Raw genomic sequence first — 19,869 nt, 5'->3', positions numbered from 1 at the left:
GTTTTTAATAAAGTGCAGAACCAACTCACCTGGTCTTTATTACTGGTTTCCAAACCCCGATCCATCACCAGGGTCTGATGGCCTAGACAGCCTCGCCTCTTGCTGGTGCAAAACCTCGCTCACCTTCTTTCTCCTTTCATCTTCTTCTGTCCGGTTGCCAAAACAATTGTCAAATTGTTGTCTCATTCCTTAGGGGATTATTCTCACTTTCTGCCCTGCTTTATGAGTCTTTCTTTCCACCCCACTGCACCAAAGTTGTTTTCATTTTAATAGGAAGAATGATCTACATTGATGACACTCTAAAGGTGATATTTCATTCAGGCAAGAGAGAGAGAGCTCACCTAGAATTGTGGATCTCTTCCCTAGCCTAGCACATAAACAGTTACCTGTTCAATCCACGTTGAGATCACACTTGTGCATAACGTTACATTTTTTCTTTGCACCATTCCCACCAAAAGTTGGGAGTTTCTGGCATTCTTTTGCAAGTTTCTGTTTGTGAAATTAACATCTAAGCCTTCTCATTAAATCCATACCTTTAGAATAATTACAGCAGGCCAAGGCTAATAGCAGAAAAGTTGAGGAGTGTTGGGTGAAGTTGTTTGATTTGTTTTCTAAGCTACCTAGGTTGTTCTAAATCTAATATAAAACGGCTGCTGGTTGGGATAGATGGCACTTAAGCTGTAAGAAGCTGACATTTAAATTGTTTTTATTCTTTTAAATGGAAACAATGTGATTAAATCTATATTACCTTTTATAGATTCTGTATTATTTCCTGAATGATGACCTAGGTTATCTTCTATAAATCTCTCTCTTTTTTTAAAGATTTTATTGGGGAATTGGGGAGTGGGACAGTGTTGGGGAATTGGAACATTGTGTTTTTCCAGGACCCATCAGCTCCAAGTCAAGTTGTTGTTCTTCAGTCTTAGTTGTGGTGGGCATAAGCTCAGCTCCAAGTCCAGTCGCCACTTTCAATATAGTTGCTGGGGGGGAGACTCAGCCCACTATCCCATGCAGGAGTCGAACTGGCAACCTTGTTGTTAAACGCACATGCTCTCACCAGTTCAGTAGCAGCTCAACTTGGGTGCAGCTCACTGGCCCATGTGGGAATCGAACTGGTGACCCTATTGCTCAGAGATCCCACTCTAACCAATTGAGCCATTCGTCCAGCCCTACAAATCTCTTTTATAATATTGTTTAACTTCCTATTCAGCTTTCAGTCCTCTTCAGGTGGACTTAGGTACTTAGATAAAGAGTTTATCCTCATTTATTACACAGGTATGGAATCCCTGCTGTGTGCCCTGTAAGCTACCAGGCACTGTGGAATATGAAAGAAGCATTGAAGCAACAAGTTGAGGCTGAGGTGGGCAGGAAGCTTTCAAGGTTCAACCGAGTATGTGCATCAGAGGAGTATACCAAGGAGATGGTGGTTTTGGCAGAGTCAAGACCGAAGGCAGTAAATTGTTGGGCTAGAGAGACCAGGCTGGATAGGGAGCACTTGCTTTAGGTATTCGTATCTCACACCCCTACACCTTAAACTCTAATGCAATCAACACAGCCTTGACTAAATGCAAATATACACCATCTTCCCATGATTAAGAAATGAAAAGAAGGATGCTAAGGGAAGAAGTTCATGATAACCTCATGGGGCCACCACGTTGCATGCATGCATCCACACAACAAGGATCCATCTCCTTGAGGGGATGAAGAAGGCTGTCTCACATTCTGAGTCACACTGCGGGTAAGCTAAGAGCGCCTAAAGACCAGGGCCACAGGATTGGGGCCTCCTCTCTGTGTCTCCTGCTGCAAGTAGCTCCAGTGATGTATAAAAAAATAGTGTATTAGGTTTAAAGTTAGAAGGCTACTTGACTCATATTACCTGATCTTGGATTTCTGTGCATGTGTGTGTGTGTGTGTGTGTGTGTGTGTGTAAGTGTGTGTGTGTAAGTGTGAAGTATTCACAGGGGTGGTTAGCAAAAAATCCCACAACCTCAAAGCCACCAGGGAATATGGTGGCATGGCTTGAGGAGAACTGTTAAAATAACTTCAGTGAGATTATCGGGCCTTCATTCACTTATCCAAGGAATATTTAATGAGTTTCTTCCATGTGCCAGGTACTGCCCAAGACTGTGCTGGGCACTTAGGACACAACAATAATAAACAAGGTGGACACAAGCCCCACCCTTCTCTGTCAGATCTTTAACAAATATTTACACAAGGTAATACTGGTGGAGCAGGGCTGTCATTCTCCACTGCCCCAGATCTCAGAGCATCTTGAGCTGGTTCATTTCAGCTTCCCACTCAAGTTTAGATGTGCAGGACTTCCCCACCAGCTCTCTTCTGGGTACCTAGGATCCTGGCCCTCTTTCTTGTCTTTATTGGCATCCTTAGGTGGTATGTGTTTGGGGATTGAGCAGAGGTGCATTGCCCAGACAGGTGTGACTCCCATTGGGTGGTCAGTGGGTGAGGTGCTAGACACTGAAGAGCTAAATTCTTCACCAGCCTTCCATGGGAGGAATGGCTGATGAGTCCCCAAGTGCAAGCAGTGGGAGGTATCCACTTGAGCAAAGGTAAAACAGTCCACGGGTCCTGATTCAACTACCATGTAGCTCATGGGAGCTCAGATAATGCTTCCATGTGGTCTTTTGCAAGGTGCATCTGCTTCCGAGGTCTGTCCACTGGGTCAGCTGCTGTGCTCCCAGGGGCTCTTTCCTTTCTCTTTTACCCCATTCCCTAACCTAACCTCTGTGAAGTGAGGATATTCTTCCTTCTCCTTCTCTTAACTCCCCCAGAAAGCACACTCTCTTCTCCTCTGGCTCTTTCAAAATAGATCCTGACGGCCCATTGACTCAGAGCCCCACTCAACCAAAAACAGGTTCCTTTTCCTGAAGGACAGAGAGCTTCTTTATTTTCAAATTCTCCCAAAAGAGGAGGGAAAGGGTTTGCTGCTGAGTGCGGCAAAGAAAGGGAAAAGGAAACAAAGAGAATTGCTTTCCAGATGAAGAATCCATACATCTGTCAACTGCCACAACAAAAACTGGGACCTGAGCTTCGAAGGGGGGTTGTGGGAGTTGTGCCCACAGAGGACAGGTACTGGTCACTGCCAGGGGACAAGGGACAAGGGAGCAGGCTGACATGGACAGTGAAGGGACATCAATCCTGGAATCACAGGCAAGGTGGGATCCTGGTCTGTGGTCCAAGGCCATTGATGGGAGCTTCAAGCTGATGCCTCTGAGGCTCTAAAGGCCAATTAGGGCAAGTCCTATATCAAGTAGCATCTTTATAAACTGTGGCGCCCTGTGGGTCTGTGCCTCATGGTATTGTGCTATCTTCAAGTCATGCTGTTCTGTCTGCCTGGAATAATCCATGTTTCCTAATGCTCCTGGTGAACTTATATTCATCCTTCAATGTCTGCATCAGAGGACCCTCCTCCACTGTGTTTCTTGGCCTCCTCTATGCTCCTTCCTCCCGTTGCATTTGAACTTTATACTTCTATTTTTTCATTAATCATTCTGTTTATTCTTCTTTCTCCTTGAGTAGACCACGAGCATCTCAGGAATGGAGTCAACATCTTTTCTTAGATCTTTTCAACATCTCAGTATAAGCTCTATGATCTTGAGAAACTTTTGCTATAGTGACTATTTTAAATTATTCTAAATGTACTTTATAAAGATGAAGTTTAATGATGATTTAGAATTTATGCAGGGACACTAAAGCTGGGGATATTCCATCAAACTCTCCCACGGGTTCCTACAATGCCCTGTATTTCTCTCATCAAAGCATTTACCACACTGTATTTATAGTGATTATATATTTACTCTGTCCCCTAACAGACTGAGAACACAGAAACCATATTGACTTCACAAAGGTATCCGTGGCACAGTGCAGAGCCTCTTGTAGAGTTAGGCATGCAATACATGTGTGTTGAATTAAACTGAATTAAATTTAGAGGTCTCCTAAGAGAGAGGGTAGAGTTGATTCTTCGGGGTCTAGTTATTGAAGTTTCCCATATCCATCCTTGAGGCTGATTTCAGTATAAAAATGAGAGTAACGATGATGCCAACAATATCTGTAATTATAACAGTCACTATTATTCAGTGTTTCCTATTTCCAAGCAGTGTGCTAGACTCTTCATGTTTGTTATTTTGTTTACTCTGTATAACAACTGTGCAACACAGTTTTATATCATCTACACAAAGAACGCTCAGTCCAAGGCTTACTTCAGTTTCTTGCCCACGGCCACTTAGCAAGTAGGTGTCAGAGGTAGGATTAGAGCCCATATCTGTTGTGAAGTGTGTTCTAGGCAACTACAGGGAAAATTCAATAAATATCTTTAAGAGAAAACAGTTGCTGAAAGAATTGAGACCATACCTTCTAGTCACGTCACTGCACAAATCCCTGATAAATTCAAACCTTTTTCTTGGAGAATATTATTGTTAGTTTGATGTTTCATCACTTGTTGGCAGTGAATTATTTTTTCCCCCAACATTTTATTATGAAAATTTCTAACCATAAATTGTGACAAAAGAATTGCACAGTGAACCCTCATCAGTCAGTGGCTTTTCATTTCCTTGAACAGTCTCTTATAACTCTACCTTTCATCCCCCCAAATTTGCGCACCACCCAAAACCAACCCAGCTCTGAGTAATTCACTGCTGTGCTGACTGTGGGGATAACGTTTAGAGCGATGGCTCTCAAACATTAGTGGGCACCAGGATCACCTGGTGGGCTTGCTAAACACAAATCGAGTTTCTGATTCAGCATGTGCATTTCTCACAAGTTCCCAGGCGATGCTGATGTAGCTGGTCTGGGGTCCACACTTTGAGAACCGCTGGCTGGTGAAATTTTTACCTGAAAAACACAAGAGACGTTTCTCTCTACATGCAGAGGTAGTATAGCTATGTCTCCATGGGTTTCCTTAGCCCCTGCTTTTTTTTTAATGTTATGGACACTGTAAATCATCTAACACATCAGATTCTCTTTGTGGTGGTTGCTAGGAAGTTACAGGCAAATTTCTGGCTATTCTTACAAATGTATTGATGCTATGGCATGCATTTTTCTAGTCACTTCATTTCTGGTCATGTTTTTAATTCCTATCCTGCATTCCCTTTGATTTCTCTTTCTGGCATATTTTTACTTTCTTTTATTCTCTGTTATTACATGGATCTTTGAAATTCGCATTAAATATTTTTTGGGGGAGCAAAGCAGGTTGTATATACCACTATCACCAGCAACAACAAAATAACACTTTGATGTACCATATTGATTTAACTTTAATAAGAAAAAAGTAAACTTTTATAAAGAGAGATATTTTAAAAAAGAAAAACTACTTCAGAGTGCCCGCCTCAGTAGGCACTATAGGTGTGATGAGCAGCCATTTTAAATGAAAGATCCCACACATCACTTAGTGCTGATTCTCTTTTACCTTCCATGCTGCCTTTAAGATCCTTGTAATGTACACACTGCAAAATGGATGCATCTTGTAATCCTACTTTTAAATAATCTTCTTTGACAAAGTAACTACAGAAAACAGAAATATATAAGCAGGTATTGCATCAACTGACTTGGGATATATGCATGTGTTTAAAAAAAAACACTTAATGACTTTCTTTAAAAAATGTTATATTGAAATGTTTTTCATTTAATTTTAAATGTTATGCACTGGAAAAAAAGAAAATTGCTTTTAAAATCACCTGTTTTTTTGAAATTCAGTATTTAAATTTTCAGTGCTGCTAAGGAGAACTGTTTCATTGATAAACATAGACAACGAGGGAGTATTAGGAAAATCAAAGAGTCAGGTTTGAAAAGATGGTCTCATAGGAGAAAGTTTCTCTGTTTGGAAAAGGGATAGTCACTATGATGTTTCTTTTTCTTTCGGTTCTCACCATGACAAGAAAATACGTGGGAACCATCTTCCATGAGGCTTTACGCTGCTGCATGAACGATTACAAAGGCAGTTTCTGAGATTAATAGGAAACAATCTTATAGATAGATAAGATTTTTTAAAGAAAGTCAACAATCTATCTATAAGATTGTTTCCCTAGAACAGCTAAACCTGAAATAAAAGGAAGGCCATTTGATTTTTAACTTCTGGTGAAATTTCTGAAAATCACATGTGAAGAGGTGATAGTAGTTTCATTCTCCTATTAAGAGACTGAAAGTAATAGATCTACTCAAGCCAGGAACACCAAAGTGAATTAAGCAATAATTGAAAATTAAAGGTTAGTAAGAAGGGGGTTATGTTGTACGGAAGAGATTGTATTTCTTTAAACTTTGCTCTCTTTTTTAATATAATCATTATTGCCTACTAATACTATTTGCTTTTATGCCCTTTGACTTGGTTACCATTTAATGGGAAGCTGTGCACCGTCAAGGTGAAACTTGGGTATTCACGGGTACCAATAACCTAGGAGCAAACAGCCCATGGGAAAGTCTTCTCAAATTTTAGTAAACATAAAGATCATCTACAAAGTTTATCGAGCTACCGAATCCCTGGCAAACAACAGAGGAGTCAGAAGAAAGCTATGGACCCTTCCCCCAAAGCACACATAAAGACATTCATGCCAATCTGCATACATGATTCAGGGACCTAATTCCTGCTTCAATGGGTATGCCTGAAAACCCTAGAGTATAAAGTGACTATAAATATTATAGGAATTTAGACAACTGCCGAGAAAGGAAAGGTCACCGTAGGATAAGATAGGAATGAATGAATGGGAATGACCTTGTAAAGAAGATAGGGTTTCAATTTCCATTCTCACCAAGAAAAGAAGAAGTCAAACCCAATGGGTGCAGGGGTAGAACAATCTGAAGGAACAGAGGGAGAGACAAGAATACAAATTACAAGCTGCCCAGCCTGACGCGTCCATAGAAGACTAGAAGATGATAACACTGGATTGGCAATGCAAAGCCAGTTTATGAAGAGCCTTGAATGCCAAGCTAAGGAATTTTCCTTTATTCAGCAGGCCACCCCGAGCCCTTAAAGGCATTTAAAGAGGAAGTGACATAATAAAAATTGTATGGGCTGAGTTAAAGGGATGAAGTCTATGTTTTAATATATAAGCATACACTATGTTTATTATATATATTAATATGAGATAGGATAAGGCCTTATTATTCATCTTTTAAAAATGTTTCTTGGCAATTCTTGAACATTTATATTCACTCTTATGTTCTAAACTGTGCTACTTCTTTATGTAAATGTAGCCCCTGAGCTGCAGAGTGTAATTATCATACTGTATGCCTGGCCTCAAGAACACGACTGTCATCTTCACCTCACTGCTACACGTGGCACCAGGTGGCTTCACGGCCCTTGGTAGTTTCCGGTGTTGTTTGTACGAGCTGGTGTAGCCTGCAAGTGTGCAGGGCCAGCACCTCCGTCAGCTGCCAGCACTGCCAGCACTTTGTTGCTCTCTCTCTCCTTGGAATTCTGCATCTTTCCCCATAAGTTTCCTATGTGGTGGATATACCTGTGAGGCACCTAAATATCCCAGCTTTCCCTGGTCGGAAGTTGGCACAGGTAGGCAACGTTGTACTGGGATTCATAAGAAGTCATGTCCTCCTTTCCTGAGCAAGAATAGAAATTAAAGTTCCACCCTTCACCACTGGAATTGTGACTATATGCTCTCTAAACTACCAGTTACTGCTAAGACTTCTAGTCCCTCTAAAGCCAGAGTGCGTATGTGTGTTTTAAGCATTTCTTAGCCATGTCCAAGGTGTCCAGAGCAACCTTCCCAGAATACCATCTAGACAGAAGGATCCCTTATCTCCCTGCACTCGGCCCTACCATATCACCTTTTTCCTGCTTCCCTTATCTTACCAAGTTCTCTTGCCTGGCCAAGGGTGGTGTTCAAGTCCCATGGATGCCCTGCGGGCCCATCTGAGCTAATGTCATCCTCTGCCTGAAGTCTGCCTCTGCTTCCTCAGAGGACAACTTATTTTTTCAGGCCGGCCCTGGGAATTCTGAGCTGATTCTGTGTTCACTCTAATCAAAACAAAGCTAGCAACTGAGGCTTATTCCGTAGTCAGTTGTAAGTTTAGATTTTTCCCCAAATGGATTCATTTAAGACCAAAACATTGTCCCCTCAAATGGATCCAGGCTACTCATTATAAAAAAAATTGATTGATAAGCTAATCATTTGGATCCAAATCCCAAACACAGCCCATGGTACACCCAAGTTAGTTTCTATAACGCAGGAATGGAGAACCCTTTGGCCTGGCAGTAGCCCACTTTTAGAGACAGTATCGTGGTTAGGAACCAGTCTCTAGAACCAGACTCCCAGGTTCAAGTACACCTCTGCCAATCACAACGGTACAAATTTGAACAAATTGCCTATCATCTGTTTCGAGTTGCCTCATCTGTAACATGCGATTAAAAGTGTAACCTACCTCTTAGAGTCCTTGTGAAGATCAAACGATTTGATATGCAGAAAGTGTGAGAAGAGTCCCAGGCAGGTAGTAAGTGCTGTAACAGTGCTGGTGAAACAAAGAAGTTTGCAGTCCCTTTGACATCACCACAGCCCAGTCTCCTACCTTTAATCCAAGAATCCTAAAGTCCCCACTTCTGCCTCTGTTCAGAGGGGTGAGTGAGTGAATGGGCTAGATTGGCAACAAGTCAGTTCCTTTTTGAATGGCTGGGGTCAGACCACTGCCCACTTTGTTGTTCCTTTCCATTTTCTGAGTATCACAAAATGTAATATTCACATGTCAAAGGATCCAGGATTGTAGTTTAGCGTTTTACAGCCTCTTTGTAATACTACCTTTTCAATTTTAGAGGAGGCAGTTTTACGACTCCCTTTGATAACCACTTAACCATTAAGACTCAAACAAACAAGAGGAATGGTCAAAAGATATCAGGTGCTCCCCTGCTAAAATCCTACTTCTTGAACATTATTCAAATTAGCTCCCAGACTCATAATTCTGTGTTTTCATTTATTGCTGCAGTAAAGTAAATGGTTTTTTTATCCAAATGTTATTTCCTGGCTATTAATTCAGTAGTTATTTTGGATTGTAGCACTCTTCTTTGATTTAGGGATATGGTACCTTATAAATATTTAAAAGTTAAAGACTGACACTTGGAGAAATTGACTTTGATTTGTTTTGTTAATATCCTATGGCTAGAGTAATTATAGCTTTGGAAGATACAGTCCCATTCTCTACTTACCAGAAGAGATGTGGAGCTTGTATGTCCATAACAAGGAAATTTGTCAACAGAAGGCCTTTCTCAAATCTTTTGCAGACTTGGCCTTCTTGCACACCTCTTCAGGACACACACTACTCTTTATTCTTCAGAGTTTTCTCCAGAAACTGCTTTGGAATTCAGGAATGTGGATAAAAACTATCCACATGTCTCAAAATAGCTGGAAAATGGTCATTCCTGAGAGGCTTGGGCTTTCTTTGCATCTACAAGTGCCAGCAAGGGTTTACGACAGGGCTCAGGGTGATCTATAGACTGGTATGATTTAACTGTGGATCAATCAACCTATTAGGAGAAAAAAGACAAGGTCAGTAAGGATGGGTCTTGATGAACCAGAGGTCATCCTCCATTTTTCAACCTAATGTTCTTATTTCCTTTCCATTAACATTTCATAATGAAAAAATGCCTATATTCTTTAATTTTTAAGATAATTAAGTGAATTTAGTGCCTCTGAAGGGTAGAGGATTTATAATGGCATCAGGGGATACACTATTAATAATCTACGAGACAGGGGCCACCTGGAGAGCAGCAATGCTGTTTCCATCGCTACTTCTGCTTCTAGGTGATGGAGAGTTAGACCTCCTTTGCCAATTCAGAACCAGTCTCTTCTCCTAGGACCAGGAGGACTTGTATCTTCTGAGACAGGGCTTCTACCCTTTGGGAAGTGGTCTTCCAGTTATATTTGAGTTTGAATGTGAACAATTACAACAAGCACAGATCACTCCAAGTGCATGGCATTCTCTGTATGCAAAGCCCTGAAACATGTGATGAAAGTAGAGTTGTTTCAGAGCTTCCTGAAGAGAAAGAAATATGGCATCTGCCTCTAAGATTGTTACAGCCTAATAAGCGAGGTCAGGATTGACACAAGTGAACCCATAGGGACTCATAACAAGAGAAAGAGGCCTACATGGTTGCAGCCAGGCCCATGCACATGGAAACAAAAGGACTAAAGACCAAAAGCTAGCTTACCTCTGATTCTCCTAGCTGGTCACTTAAGGCATCATTTAATAAAATACTTTCCATAATTTTTAAATAAAGATGATAAACACACTCTCTTTTCTTCCTTACCCAAATCACATTAAAACAACAATAAAGGGATATTTTTTAAGGTACAAATCCTCAAAGACAAAGAAATGGATAAATATTAAGTAATTTAATGGACAAATATTAAGTGATTTGGCAAACTGAAGAAAGCCAAAATAAGCTAGCCATGGGAAAAACTGAGAGGGGAACAGATTTATAACACACACTTCTACTCCCAAATAGCTCAGGAATTGACTAATTAAGTACCTTTGGAAGTGGGGATGATGGTGAGGCTATAAACAGGGAAAGAGAGAATCTAAGAAGCAGTTAGATCTCCAGATACTTTCTCTCACTCCTCCAGTCCATAAAGACTGGTGGCTTATCCTTTAAAGAGGGTGTAACAGCATGTCTTTAGGTTAGGGGGACACTAGTGTGGAGCTTGAGGGTAGGAGTATGGGGGGATTGCATGAAGAGTTCTTTCTTTCTTCATCCTCCTTCCCAACCAGCGTCAGCCAGAGGATTCTTCTCTGAGGAATCTGAGTAGCTACAGAGCAAAGATCTAAAGATACCACATTTGGTGGCTTCCCAAGGAAACGGTCAGATGCCCCCTACAGAGAAGCCTCCAGGGGAAGCTCTAATAGGAGCTTTTAAAACCCCACTTTTAAACAGGAGTGGAAAACCAAAGATCCCCACATAGCCAGGGAAAACCTCTAGTACCTCTAAAGCCTCTACTATATTAAAATGACTTATTGAAGGATAAGCTAATTAAGAAAGAGTAGACCATTGACAGATGAATGCTTGAAGAAATGTAGTATATACATACAATGGAATATTATTCAGCCTTAGGGGGAAAAAGGAAATACTGTCGTATGGTACAACATGGGTGAACCTTGAAGACATTATACTGAGTGAAATAAACCAATCACAAAAAGACAGATGCTGCATAATTCCACTTATATGAGGTATCTAAAGTAGTCAAAATCATAGGAACAGGAAAGTAGAATGGTGATTGTGAAGGCCCTGGGGGGAGGAGGGAATGAGGAGTTAATGTTCATTGGGCGCAGTGTTTCAGTCATGCCAGATGAAAGGTTCTAGCGACCTGTCATACAACTGTGTGCGCATAGTTAACAATACTGTCTGTACCCTTAAAAATTGTTGAGAGGATGAATTTAGGTTATGTGCTTTTTACCAGAATTAAAAAAAAAAAAAGGGACTAAGAGAAAGTGAAAGGAGTGAGGTCAATTATTAAGGGAAAAAAAAATGTCAAGTAAAATTATCATTAACATCCCCAGAGAGGTAAGAGAAGATATTGCATTCATGCAACAAAATTAGGATGCTATTTACAAAAATTACAAAGGAATATCCAGACAAGAAAAGAAGAACCCTTAAAAATAAAAACTATAATATTAAATATCAAGAATAAGGAGAGAGGATACTTCCCAGAAAATAGAGCAAAAAAGAAAAATAATTGGAATATAAGAAAAAACAGTCCAAAGATCAATAAAAGGAATTCCAGAAAAAATAAAAGAGGGAAAGATTTCTTTGATTTTATCAAAAAGAGTATTTTTAATTTTTTACTAGAATTAAAGGACACAATTTTCCAGATTAAAGTTCTCACAAAGTACCTAGGATTATAGTCGAAAATAAATTCACACTGAGGCACATATTAATGAAATTTCAGAACTCTGAAAGCCAAAAAGAAGATCCTACAAAAATGGTCCAGGAGAGGGAGTCATTTTCAAAGGATTAGGACTCTGAATAGCTTCTGACTATTAGATGTCCAAACATAACATCTAAAGCTAAAAGAGCAAAGCCTTCCAAATGCTGACAGGATTATTTCCATCCTAGAAATCCGTATCTAGACAAACTATCAATCAAATGTGACAATAGTATGAAAACAATTTAAGATATGCAAGGTTTCATGAGTTTTTCTACCATACACTTTTTAACATTTTTTTGGGAAGCTGTTGGAGGATGTATCTCACCATAACTGAGGAAAGAAACCAGGAAAAGAGAAAGATGTGGGATAAAAGAGCGATGAAGGCATCCCCAGAATTATGGTGAAAAACATCCTAGGATGAAAGCTACCTACCAGACATTGAAGACTGCCAATCTAAATTGCAGAAGCTCAGAAAGTTCCACGAGAGATTTCTTCATGAAATTTGATGGCATACCCAAAAGTATTTGAACATTTTCAGATGAGGCTTAGATAACTGGGGGAGAGTTTAGGGGTTGAATTAGTGATAAGCACATAGAAAACTAAGCACACATTAAAGAAGAGAGTTATTAACTCTGCAGAATACAAAGTGCTGTCAAAGAAAGGAAAAATAATCATAGTAAATTACATGACTTAGGTATGAATGTCTTTTGCATAGTCATGATAACCTAACCCTGAATATTTTTCTAAACCAAGTTATGGTCTTTTTATATTGGGGAGTGAGGCGGGTTAGTGTATGAGGCAGCAGAGGTTGACAGACACAGCATAAGACAGCTTAATCTGCATCTTCGATGTTGGGAAGCTAATAGAAAATGCTTAGAACAGAAAATGATCAAAAAATAAAGTCACAAGCATTCTGCTTTACCAAATACTAAAACCAACCAAACAAACAAACAAAAAAACCCAGTATCTAGATGATTTGAAAGTGGTCACCTCTTGGTAAGGGAAAATTTTAGTACCAGAAGAGTTTTGCTAGTGTGTGTGTGTGTGTGTGTGTGTGTGTGTGTGTGTGTGTGTGTGTGTGTAGCCTTGAAGACCTAATTTACCCTTAAAACTATGTGCATATGTAACTTTGATTTTAAAATATTTTTAAAGTAAAAAACAAAGTAGTAAAGAGCTTAGCATAAGGCCAGAAACCCTGAGTAAGAACATATTTCTAGTACCAATATGTTTGAATTTCAGAAGCCTTACCTTTTAATTCCAAGGAGCTAGAGTCTACAAACATGTTAATATATTACAATGATTCACTGAAGGATAAGCTAATTAAATTTTAATGAAAATAAACAATCTGCAGAATGTGACTCGTCCTGTAATTTATGTATTTGCTCATTGTTCTTCCATGCTGTAGGGACTAACCAGTGTTTGGATTTTAGCCTAGAGATGTAAACTTCTGTGGAGGAGCATGGAGGTGGGAAGAAAGGATTGACTATGCGGTTTCAGGGATGTTTAGAGTGACCAGAGTTAGATTTTGTTGCTCAGCCAAAGTAGTTCCAGAGTATACTCGTAAATTACTGCCTGGGTAATTTCCACTTGGCGAATAGGCTGGGAATATGAATACAGAATGGCCCTTGATAATCTGAAAGGATAGAAATGATTCCATTACCAAGAGTGGCCCAAAAGATATGGTAAACCCAATGAAATCAGCAAAAAAAATTATTCTCATAGATTTTTTTTTCTTCCCTTTAAATTTATAGAGGACAACTGATTAACAGCTGCCTACCATGAATGTTTTGAAAATACTAAATACAGTCGGCCCTCTGTATCCACAGGTTACACATCTGAGAGGATTCAACCAATGGCAGATCAAAAATACTTTTTTTAAATGTTACATTGTTGCCAACATGTGCATTGTAGTTAGACCTACAATGGCTGCATCTGTAGTGAACACGTACAGACTTTTTGTCATTCCCTTAAGCAATACAGTATCACAACTATTTACATAGCATTTACATTAAGTTATATTACATTATATTATAAGTAATCTAGAGATGTTTTAAAGTGTAAGGGAGGATGTGGGTAAGTTATATGCAAATTCTATGACATTTTAATTAAGGGACATGAGCATCTGTGGATTTCGGTATCCACTGGGGTCTTGGAACCAATCCTCTGAGGATACGGAGGGGAGACTATATATATGACCAGTATTGTAATTATGGTCTGATGTTCATACAGAATGAAGCTGAACAATACTGCAAATTTATTCCTTCAATGAAACATATGCTTACGCTAACCCTCCAAATATTTGTTTTATTAAGAAAACATATTTTGCACCAGAGATGTGTTGTCCGATCCTTTCCATCCTTCTCAATATTCAGAACATGTGTGTAACAAAGAGCACGTACACAGCTACAGGATGTACGGATACAAGAAACAAGGCAAAATGGTGTATTCCCATGTCCTTCTCCTGAATAGCAGCAATTAGAATTCACAGCTGCTGGCTGCCCAGATGTTTCTTGCATTTAGTGCTCTGTACTATGCATCAGAATATATTGTGTGACTGTGGTTTCAGCAGACTAGACAGCTTTGTATTCTAAATTCTGCAGACTAGATCCAGTGTGTATATTTTCTCTTCAGATTAGCTTCCCTCTCCCTTCCCCCTTCATTTGCTTGGGGCATTTGCAGTTCAGAAACAAAAGACATTTCCAGCTCAGAGTTGAGCTGTATCAGAGTGTAAGTGTAGGTCAGGTCTGATTTATGTGGCATGTCTGATAAGCAGGAGAGCAGAGCAAGATGAGGGGTTTGGGAAAGCTGGTGAACTTGGCCTGACTTATGCCTTTTGCTTTTGTAGGCAGCCAACATCCCTTTGGTGTCAGAACTTGCCATCGATGACATACATTTTGATGACTTTTCTCTCGACGTTGATGCCATGATCACAGCTGCTCTTCGGATGTTCATGGAGCTGGGGATGGTACAGAAATTTAAAATCGACTATGAGGTAAGATATTATGTCTTAGGCGATTCCAGGAATGCACCTGGGACAACATGGTAGCCATTCAGAGCCTCAGGTTCCCCAAATACAAATTAGGGATGATAATACTTTCTCTGCACACCTCATGAGATGACTGTAAAAATTACATGAGATGTTCCTGGAAGGACTTTGATCATTGGGGGTTCCTCAGATATAAGGCATCGCTTTGATAATGGTCCACTGGAGACATACAACTGCCTGATTCACCTTTCTCTTCCCATTTCAGACACTGTGTAGGTGGCTTTTAACAGTGAGGAAAAATTATCGAATGGTTCTGTACCACAACTGGAGACACGCCTTCAACGTGTGCCAGCTGATGTTTGCGATGCTAACTGTAAGTGTGTTTAGTGCTGGTGGAAGTTCATCTGGCATTGTGGTCCTACAGGCCTTCTTCACATTTCCGTGTCTGTGACAAATTGCCATGCAATTTATTTGACGTTGGAATTTACCTACCCTCGTTATTTCACGACAATGTCTAAACTTTAAAGCTGTAGCACCACTGACATCTTGAAGTAGGTGTAGTCTTGGAATGATTGCCTGAGCCTCTTTTAAATGTTTTATTTTGGGAAACTGGTTCTTTTTACAAAAGATATGCTTAGATTTTTTTTCAAGGTAATCTTTTTGCAGAGGATATGGGGTTGAGTAACTGAACCAAGAGATCACTGGATAAGACTGCCTAGGCTGGTGAAAAGCCAAAGTAGGCATGTGTGAACATTACCCACAGGGAGACAGGAGTCCTGAGAGAATGCTTCTCTGGGAGTATGCCAGGGAAGCCAAGGGAAGAGAATGCTCTCGGGGCTTAGGGGTGCATCAGGCTTAAAGTCTCTGTTCCAGGGGCTGTAACCGAGTGAAGATGGCCGATCTTTGTTATGGGGATAGCTAGGGCAGCTGGCCAGAGATAAGCCTTGGAATTTAATCTAAAAGCAAATGTTGTGGCAAAGATTGAAACAAAATCCTCTATTTATCTCCACTTGCTGGCAAGAAATAAGGCTTGTTTTTGGCCTTATTTGCACTTAGATGGTTAAACTATCATCTAGTAAAATCTTTCCTGGCTTAAATTTATTGATTTTTATTAGCCTCATGGTTATATATTCACACAGATGTATACATATATGTGGGTATATATGTGTGTAAACATATTTATCATACAAAAAAAAAAAGAGAACACAAGTTTTGGATTCTCATAACATAAATCTAAATACCTTATATCTCTTCACCCAGATTAAAAATTAAACCCAAAATAGGGAACTCCAAATGACATACATTTTTCTTTGGTCCAAATGAATGAAGACTCTTCTGCTCCCTCCTCCTGAAATTCTCTACCTATTAAAATTTTACTCATCCTTTAAGGCATTGATCTAATGCCAGTTTTTCCACTAACTCTTCCCTTTTCTCCCCAAGCATCAATAATTACTTATTTCTCTGCACGGTGTCAGGTACAACACATCTTTCTTTCTGCCATGTATGTTAAGTTACAGTCTCTCATTTTCCTATAGAGTAGGCTGCTTGAGGCTGAAGAGATCATTTCTTGTTCTTTCAATAACCTTCACGTATTTGCTCAACATCCATGCGCTTGGTAGGTTTTCAACCAGTACATGTTGGACTGACTTGAACTCTAAGGTGCATGTAGCAAAGAATATGGGACCATAGTGTCTTCACTGTTATACTCAAGGACTTGGGGGTTTTTTTGAATCCTCAACTGCTTAAGGGAGCAAGCAGGCGAGCCCAGAAAAACTGGACTGGCCCTGTCCCGCAGTAACATACACCATGAAAGCAGTGGCCAGGCAAGTGAGGAAGGGAGACGCTTTGCACTGGGAGCCTTAATTGCTCAAGTGCCGATGTTGCCAGAAAATAAAGAAAGAAATAACCACTTTCATCTTGCTTTTTCATATCAGATCTCAGGAGACAAGGAATAATTTTCTCTGTGCAGCATTCATGTGTCTGGCACACAGAGGACATTTGATAAAGAAATTATTAACCTATTATTTTGGAGAACCTATGGATTTATGACAAATTGCCAAAATAAGTAAGCAGGAACCTTTCTCAACGAAGAAAAAGGATTGGCCATGACACTGTGAGTTAGAGATATCAAAGACAGAAACAGACTTTTATGACAAGCCTTAAAATAGTTGGGATGGGAAAAGCTGGCAAGAACGGCAGGATGAAGGCGGACACTTAGGAATAAAAGGAAATGCATACCCCATTGTCCTCAGTAAATGTTTCCATAACACGGACAATCTTGATCCTTTCAAGAAATTGAAGAAAGCAGGACTCGCAAACTATGTCACCACAATGGGGGTACTCAATACCAGAATATTTCAAGGGTCTAATTACTTTCGCAAGTCTGCTAAGCAACCTTGGAGAGTATCACTGCTTAAGAAGATGTGGGTTCTGGTTTTGTATTAATTCTTCTCCAAAGAATTTTTCACTGTGAAAGTACTCTTGGAGGTGGTGGGGTGCGGAGACTGCAAAATAAAAACATGACTTTGGAAAAAATATATTGGTCAATGTTATGTTTTCCTCCCTCACATTGAATTGAGTGGCCACATCTGGAAAAGATATTATTTTCTGCTCATTAAATTTTGCTGAACTTGACCAAGAGTTACAATAGGTTGAAAATGTCAACTTTCCTTTGTCCCTAACAAGCAGTTTCGTCTCCAACTTGACCATGGGCAATCTGGTAAATCAGAATTTTTTAACTAAGAAAATAATTATACAGTTACCAAAGATTACTTGATCAGAGAAGGAAAACATGAATTTAATTCATGCATCAATTCTAATTTCTGGAGTACGACCTCAGCCTATGGCAAAATGATGAACCACTTTTTTCCGTGAATGGGCACTAATGTTTCGGGTACTCCTGAAGACTATTAGGGTATTTCACTGTTTTGTGCTCATCAGTGGTTCTACTTCCATTCTAGTTATATCGTATTCTATTTCTATGTGTTAGATAGAACCAAAATATCTATTAATAATAAAAAAAACCATATATCACCATACACCAACCACTAGATTCAGCCTGTCACGAAGCCAAGAAAGCACGACACATGTGCCCGGAATTTCCTCTAGATGGCACTCCAAGGCAAAGATTCTCAGCCAGTTGTCAGGAAAGGGGGGGAAACCTTTTCAACCTTGCCTGGAAGTGTTCTTCTAAGACAGAAGCTACTGAGGCACACTCCCCCACACTCTTTTCTTAAAAGAGACACCAACAAAGCCAGTCCGTACAAAAAACTGCCCCTCCTGACAGACGAGGTTTGTATTCTGACTGTCGCCTTGCCCACTGAGCCATTAGCATGAATAATAAGGCTCTTTCCCTGTGACTTTACATCTGTGGGTGTGTTATGTTTCTAAGCCCATTGTCTCTGGGAATGGGAAAATACATAGGTGTATGTCATTGCTGAGCAAATTATGACACCGTGTACAACAGGACAAACAAGTTATAAATATATGCACTGGCTTCCTAACATTAAAATTATTTCAAACACAGAACATAAATGTATTGACTGGAAATTATGTTTTGCAAAAGCAGCCAGCCTTATGTCTAGGTAACAAAGCAGTTTTGTTCCTTTAGAAATTTTTTTAAAAGAATGAACTGCTTTGAAGGATAGGCAATTTTATTTAAAATGATGGAAATTTAGTTCACTGGGAACCTTGTTAATGACTTACCCATTTATTCCATGCCACTGGCCTGAAATTTTAGATTTTTTAAATAAAAGCTTCAACATTGTTCTTTGCTTCTAAAGAGATATTTAGATAGCTAAAATTTACCAAATATTTTTTAATTCCTCGGATAAATACAATATGCAGTGCTAGTTTCTATTTGTGGTTAAAACAAGGAATAAAAGCCTGCAGATCAAGAATAATTATACAGATTCTCTTTTTTAATGGAAGCTTGTAGAATAAATATTCCATCAAGCACACACATAATGAAAGATGATAAGCACATTTCTTATATTCACAACATAGACCAGATAAAGAAAACAACTATGCTTTTGTTTGTGTTCTGTAAAATAAAAGGCATGTAGTGGTGCCAAGGTTGCAGAGACATTTCTTGGTTTTATAAATGATGTATGAGCACTGACAGATTTTCCGGGGGGAAAAAAAAAGGTTTCCTTAAGAGTCAGTATTCTTTACTATCCCATAAATGTACTCATTAGCACGTTGGGCCATGCCCTGCATCCTATAGGGCTCAATAAAGATTCATTGAATGAGTGGATTTAGTTTAAGGTAATATTTTTAAGGGAACCATGCTGCTCAGTGTCCGTTTTTGTTGTTGTTTTTTTTTTAAAAAAAAACAACAACTATAAAATGATGAACAACTATCACTGCTAGAAATCTTGCTCTTTCTTCATATCACACCAAGGTTCAGCCAGGGTTCATATAGAATATTATGATCTTGCAGAATTCACTGGATATGAAAAGAGGAGAGCACATGATCACATTAAAATTTATGGTGGTGCTGGCAGCGTGGCGCTGGTGGGGAAATGCCGTTAAACACTAATAATAACCAAGTATCACAGCAAACACACTGACACCCCCTGACATTTACTGGGGGCTTCTTAAATCTTAAATGTGGAGGTAGCGTGTTTAAGTCCATATTTGTGTTGTCACCAAGGTTATTTTCAGAGATAAGCCAAGCCGTTTTATTGATAATTCAAACTAGAGAGCAGAAGGGACGTTTAGGGAGAAAAATCTGTCCTATTCACCAGCTTGAGGATAATGCACGCTCTGCAGTCTGCCGTGTTCAGGAAGGTCCTCGATTTTTGAGACAGAAAATTTCCTCAGAAAGATCTTAGAAGCACAACAGGGACTGTTTTTTACCCCACCCCAAGAAGGACAAAGAACCAGTTGAATTTTAAAGTAAAATGTTTGTGCTCAATCACCAGAGTCCTACTTTCAATAGAAATCGAATTTCTTTAGAGACTGTAACATTGGATGATACAAAGAGATGTACGTGTTGTGTTCTAT

General features: G+C 39.5%; 1 protein-coding gene across 1 annotated transcript in view; it reads left to right on the top strand.

Annotated features, from left to right (window-relative positions):
- The window catches only part of PDE11A (phosphodiesterase 11A), a 398,336-nt gene that overhangs the window by 272,933 nt on the left and 105,534 nt on the right, over positions 1-19,869 (top strand). Inside the window, exons 10-11 of the mRNA XM_019654011.1 lie at positions 14,722-14,868; positions 15,128-15,235. Coding sequence (XP_019509556.1) covers positions 14,722-14,868; positions 15,128-15,235 — 255 coding nt within the window. The remainder of the gene's footprint in view (positions 1-14,721; positions 14,869-15,127; positions 15,236-19,869) is intronic.

Source organism: Hipposideros armiger, unplaced genomic scaffold (genome assembly GCF_001890085.2).
Source record: "Hipposideros armiger isolate ML-2016 unplaced genomic scaffold, ASM189008v1 scaffold_212, whole genome shotgun sequence".
Taxonomy (NCBI): domain Eukaryota; kingdom Metazoa; phylum Chordata; class Mammalia; order Chiroptera; family Hipposideridae; genus Hipposideros; species Hipposideros armiger.
The sequence above is the reverse complement of the archived record's forward strand: the minus strand, read 5'-3'. Positions and strand labels throughout refer to the sequence as shown.